The sequence below is a fragment of the Myotis davidii genome, unplaced genomic scaffold (assembly GCF_000327345.1).
Source record: "Myotis davidii unplaced genomic scaffold, ASM32734v1 scaffold1065, whole genome shotgun sequence".
In the NCBI taxonomy this organism is placed as follows: domain Eukaryota; kingdom Metazoa; phylum Chordata; class Mammalia; order Chiroptera; family Vespertilionidae; genus Myotis; species Myotis davidii.
In genome coordinates this window covers 1,304,264-1,310,327 of record NW_006297281.1, presented here as the reverse complement: position 1 = coordinate 1,310,327, position 6,064 = coordinate 1,304,264, and the positions used below count along the sequence as shown (strand labels likewise).

The 6,064-nt window shown below is 43.7% G+C and overlaps 1 protein-coding gene across 1 annotated transcript in view; it reads right to left on the bottom strand.

Moving 5' to 3' along the window:
• Nucleotides 1-6,064, bottom strand: part of ANKRD39 (ankyrin repeat domain 39) — a 25,385-nt gene that overhangs the window by 7,071 nt on the left and 12,250 nt on the right. The window contains exons 3-4 of the mRNA XM_006773070.2: nucleotides 3,260-3,363; nucleotides 2,717-2,920 (exon numbers count right to left, since the gene is read on the bottom strand). Of these exons, the coding sequence (XP_006773133.2) occupies nucleotides 2,717-2,920; nucleotides 3,260-3,363 (308 nt within the window). The remainder of the gene's footprint in view (nucleotides 1-2,716; nucleotides 2,921-3,259; nucleotides 3,364-6,064) is intronic.

Genomic DNA, 6,064 nt, shown 5'->3' with positions numbered 1-6,064 from the left:
AGAGGAACCCAAAGAGAACCACATCAAGACCCATCATAATTAAAATGCCAAGGGCAAAAGACAAAGAGAGAATCTTAAAAGCAGCAAGAGAAAAGAAGTTAGTTACCTACAAGGGAATGCTCATACGGCTGTCAGCTGATTTCTCAACAGAAGCTTTGCAGGCCAGAAGGGAGTGGCAAGAACTATTCAAAGTGATGAATGCCAAGAACCTACAACCAAGATTACTTTATCCAGCAAAGCTTTCACTCAGAATTGAAGGTCAGATAAAGAGCTTCACAGATAAGGAAAAGCTAAAGGAGTTCATCACCACCAAACCAGTATTATATGAAATGCTGAAAGGTATCCTTTAAGAAAAGGAAGAAGAAGGAAAAGGTAAAGATACAAATTATGAACAACAAATATGCATCTATCAACAAGTAAATCTAAGAATCAAGTGAATAAATAATCTGATGAACAGAAAAAAAATGTGCATACTAAATAAATAAATAAATGTGTATACTACCCAAAGCAATCTACAGTTTCAATGCAATCCCTATCAAAACACCAATAGCTTTTTTCATAGACCTAGAATATATAATCCTAAAATTTATATGGAATCACAAAAGACCCGAATAGCCACAGAAATCTTGAGAAAGAACTTTATCTCTGTAGACATAACATGTCAAGGCTGCTGCACCCATGCAAGCACCTGTCAGGTCCCTCTCCTGGAGTCCAGCAGATTGCTGTGAATTCGTCAACCCTGAGGTCTCTGTTACCAGCGGGGGCAACAGAGTTGGAACACTGATTCCCAGAGGCTTTCTCCTGGAAACAATGATCAATGTGTCTTGTCTTCTATGCATGAGGGGGTGGAATATAGTCTGCGATTGCAGATCCCCTTTGGAGGGACATGTCTCTAATATGAAACAGTTCAATCATTATGTTGTACACTTGAAACTAATATAATATTGTATATCAACTATAATGAAAACTAATTTTTTTCCATACCCGGTTTGGCTCAGTGGATAGAACGTTGGTCCGAGAACTAAAGGGTCCTGGGTTCGATTCCAATCAAGGGCACGTACCTCAGTTGCAGGCTCAATCCCCAGCCATGGTCGGGAGCATGTGCAAGAGGCAACCAATTGATGTGTCTCTCTCACATTAATATTTCTTTCTGTGTCTCTCGCTAGGAATGGGAAATTATCCTTGGGCGAGGATTAACAAAAACAACAACAAAAACATGCTAATTTTTTTAAAAAGGTGAGCACAGCCCAGCTGGAGTGGCTCAGTTGGTTGACTATTGTCCTATGCAGTTCGATTCCTGGTCAGGACACATACCTGGGTTGTGGGTTCAATCCCTGGTTTGGGGCACATAGGGAAAGCAACTGATCAATGTTTCTCTCCCTCTACCTCTCTCTCCTTCTCCATTCCTTTCTCTCGGGTAGGAATTAAAAAAAGAAAAAAGTGAGCACAGATTTTTAGTGGATAGCAAAAGGTGTTAGTGGATAGCAACAGGTTCTATTGTTAACATAATGCAGACAACTACTTACATTTTTCTTTTTTAAAAAATATTCTTATTGATTTTTTTAGAAAGAGAGGGATTGAGAGAAATACTGATGAGAGAGGAACATCATCAATCGACTGCCTCCTGAATATCCCCTACTGGGGATCGAGCCCGCAACCCAGGCATGTGTCCTGACCTTGGATTGAACTAGTGACTTCTTGGTTCCTTGGGTCGATGCTCAACCACTGAGTCACACTGACCGGGCTTAAATTTTTCTATCTTAATATTCACAGCCAGAAATGTGTTTCACACAATTCAAAAATATTATTGTGCTCCTGGTTGTATAAATAAATAAGAGAAAAAAAAAAAGATAAACTGGAGAGGTACGCAGGGGCTAACCTCAAGCCTGGTAAACCATATTCAGGACTTTATTTTTTTTAATATATTTTATTGATTTTTTACAGAGAGGAAGGGAGAGGGATAGAGAGTTAGAAACATCGATGAGAGAGAAACATCGATCAGCTGCCTCTTGCACATCCCCCACAACCAAGGTACATGCCCTTGACTGGAATCAAACCTGGGCCCCTTCAGTCCGCAGGCCAACACTCTATCCACTGAGCCAAACCGGTGAGGGCCATATTCAGGACTTTAAAAAGCTTGGAAAGAGTCTAAGTTTGTCATGATCCAAACTGCTTTTTAAAACCATCACTCCGGAGGAAAATTAAGTGGGGACAAGACAGAAATAACTGTACACATATCCAATAAACCACTTCTCAAAGACACCTAAGAAATGGGTAAAAATGTATGCCTTAAGGAAGGGACCTAGAAGAGGGACTAGGGGCCAGGGGTTGAAGGGAAACTCATTTTCACAGTATACCATCTTGTATTCCTCAAACTGTCTACCACATGTAGGTATTTCTAGTCTGAACTGTACAGGGACAGGTGAGTATAGGTGCAAGTTACAGGAAAAAATTATGTAGAAAAGCATTCATGTCATATCACTAAAGGAAAGAAAAATTAAATGATACTACATTTAATTCTAATTTACATGCACCGGAAAAATGCTGGAAAATTACACAATAATCCTAAAGTGATGAGAAGTGAGCACTGCAATTACAAATGCTTTTATTTTCTACTTTATGCTTTCCTGTTTTCCCCATGTTTCCTACAGTGAACATGTTCTATACCTTTTATAATGACAAAGAACAAGGTTTTGAAGGGTGTGAGGGGGCATACCTTATGTAGACTGGTCATGCCATCATCATCTACCAGCCTGGGGTTGGACCCATGGGAGAGTAGAAGCCGTGCAATCTCCGTGTGCCCACAGTAGCTGGCCCGGTGCAGAGCGGTGGCACCCCCACGTGTCTGGGCGTCACACTTGGCCCCACTTTCCAGCAGGAACTGGCATACTGCGTAGTGTCCATTGCGGCTGGCATAGTGCTACAGGGAACAGAGACCGAGGTTGGACAGCAGAACCAGGCAGGCGACAGGGGAAGGGGAGGGGAAAGCATCGGTCCTAGAGCAGAGGCCTGGCTCCATCAACTGTGTGACGGGCAACTGCCTTCAAGTCTGGCATCAGTTTCCTCAATCATTTCTACCTCACGGGACTGTTATGAAAATGAAATCAAATAACTGACATAAAGCACACTTATTTTAAAAATCCAGGTTCACATGACACTTAAAAGAGAAACCCTGCTGGGCGAGAATGGGAGGGAGGAGACAAGGTAAACCTCAGTCCCCCTCAGGGAGCAGGCTGACCCCAAGCCCCTCCCAGCTCACCAGAGCGGTGTAGCCGGCCAAGTCGGGCTGACTAGGGTCCACTGCCTTCTGGATTAAATACTTCACTCGGCCCAGGTCTCCATTCAGGGCTGCTGACCAGATTCCTAAGGAAAGACAACCAAAGTACCAAAGTACTGAACGATGCTGACCGAGGACATTTAATATTTCCTTCACCGCTTGACCTCCATTTTTTTTTCCATCCATAAAATTGGTAAGAAATGGGTGTTGGGTTAATATTCATTCAACAAATATTAACCAAGCACCTCCTCTATGCCAAGGATTGTCCTAGGTGCTGGTGACATGTAGTGAACCAGACACTGAGCTTGCCTGACCAGAGCAGGGGGATGGGACAGACACAGAAATCCCTTCTCCCCACTTCAAATGTTGAGTAATGTTTAAAATGGTTGAATGCACAAATTCAAAAGCAAGAAAAGAACATTGCCAGGTGCCAGAACAAGGAGAAAATCGCAGCCACAGTGGTGAGCAAGCACTGGGTCTGCAGGATTCAGAGTCTGCACAACTAGACACACACCCCAGGGACTTGGGCTCCAATGCCTGAGCAGGGTCTGGAGCAAAGGGAACTAGAGAAGCTCTGTCACAAAGCCAGGAGGTGGCACACCAGGGATGAACTGGGACTGAAAAATCTCTCTTGCCCTGGGTAGCGGCAGGAAGCAAGCCACCATGCCCAGGCCCTTCACTCATTCAACAAATATTCACTGAATACTTACTATGTATCTGGCACTGTTCTGGGTACTAAGGGTCAGCTGAGAATAAAAGACCTCCTCCCAAATGTTGGTCTTATGGAGCTTATATTCTAATTAAAGGAGATAGACAAGGAGAAAAAACATACATGAAGTAAGTCAGGTGGTGCTAAATGCTGTGAGGAAAAAGAAAGCAGAGAAGGGGTATAGGCAGTGGTCAGCGATGGCACCTCTGATAAGGTGACATCTGAACAGAAACCTAAAGGAAATGAGAAACAGCATCATCTGAATAGGTGTGGTGAGAAGATAGCATTGCAGAAGAAACTTAAAAAATCAGAGGTCCTGACCTATGCCACTTGGCGGTGTGGGACCTATATCTACCTACATTACCTTAAAGAGCAAACCCCCAAGCTAAGAATCTGGCATAAAAACTGATCCAGACAAGTGAACCCTATAAGGGCCAGTCAGAGGCAACTTCTTAAAATGACCCTTAAGGTCCAGCTGGCATGGCTCCGTGGTTGAGCATCAACCTATGAACCAGGTCACGGTTTGATTCCTGGTCAGGGCACATGCCCCTGTTGCAGGCTCCATCCCCAGGAGGGGGCATGCAGAGAGCAGCTGATCAAGGATGCTTTCATCATTGATGTTTCTATCTCTCTCCTTCTCCCTTCCTCTGAAATCAATAAAAATATATTTGAAATAAAAAGATCCATAAGGATGCTTCTATTAGCCTCAAAGCTATGTGTGACAATCTCTTACAAAAGAGGACCCCCTGGCCAGTGTAGCTCAGTGGTTGAGCATGGACCCATGAACCAGGTGGTCTAGGTTAGAGTCCCACAGGGAACATGCTAGATCCCCAGGGCATGCAGGAGGCAGCCAATCAAGGATTCTCTCTCATCATTGATGTTTCTCTCCCTCCGTCCCTCTCTCTACAACAGAAAAATAGTGTGAAAAATAAAAGAATAATATTTCCAAAGGATTGGGTGGGAGGGGGAAATAACTGTCAACCTAGAATTTTATACCAGCTAAGCTATTGTGTGTGTGTGTGTGTGTCGTGTGTGTGTGTGTGTGTGTGTGTGTGTGTGTGTGTCAGTGACGCATGCTCAGTGAAAAAACTATTAAAGGATATACTTCAGGCCTGGCCTCATGGCTCAGTGGTTGAGCATCAACTTATGAACCAGGAGGTCACAGTTCGATTCCTGGTCGGGGCATATGCCCTGGTTGTGAGCTCAATGCCCCCAGTAAGGGACTTGCAGGAGGCAGCCTATCAATGATTCTCTTTCATCATTGATGTTTCTCTCTTTCTCTCCCTCTCCCTTCCTCTCTGAAATCAATAAAAATATTTTTTTTTAAAAAAGATACACTTCAGGAAAAATAAAAATGAACCAGAAAGAAAATATGAAAAAAATCCACACAACAAAAAAGATAAGGATCTTTTCCATGTGTGCAATGTAGATAATGAACAAGCAAACAAAACAGGCACACCTCCTTTTATTGCACGTCACCTTACTGTGCCCCATGGATGTTGTGTATTTCACAAACTAAAGGCAAGATGTTCCACCAGCAAAAACATTAGAACTCGCTTTACTGCGACGCCTACTCCGTTTTGATGGCGGTCTGAGTCCAACCTGCAATACCTCCAAGCTGTGTCTGTGGCGTCAGACTGTAAAAACTGCTCTGATGAAAGCAAGGTCCTCTCCAGAACCTGGAGGGCGGTGGCCCTGCTTCGCATGGGTCAGGTTTCCAGCAGCAGCAGCCCACCCGGCAGGTGTGAGGGGAGCGCGATGGGTCCGCACCTACAGCGCCCGGGCCCCCTCGGCTGTAACGACTGTGTGTCCCAGTGGTTCTCAACCTTCCTAAGGCCGAGACCCTTTAATACAGCTCCTCATGTTGTGGTGACCCCCAACCATAACATTATTTTCATTGCTACTTCATAACTGTAATTTTGCTACGGCTATGAATCATAATGTAAATATCTGATATGCAGGATGTATTGTCATTGTTACAAATTGAACATAATTAAAGCATAGGGGTTAATTACAAAAACAATATGTAATTATATATGTGTTTTCCGATGGTCTTAGGCGACCCCTGTGAAAGGGTC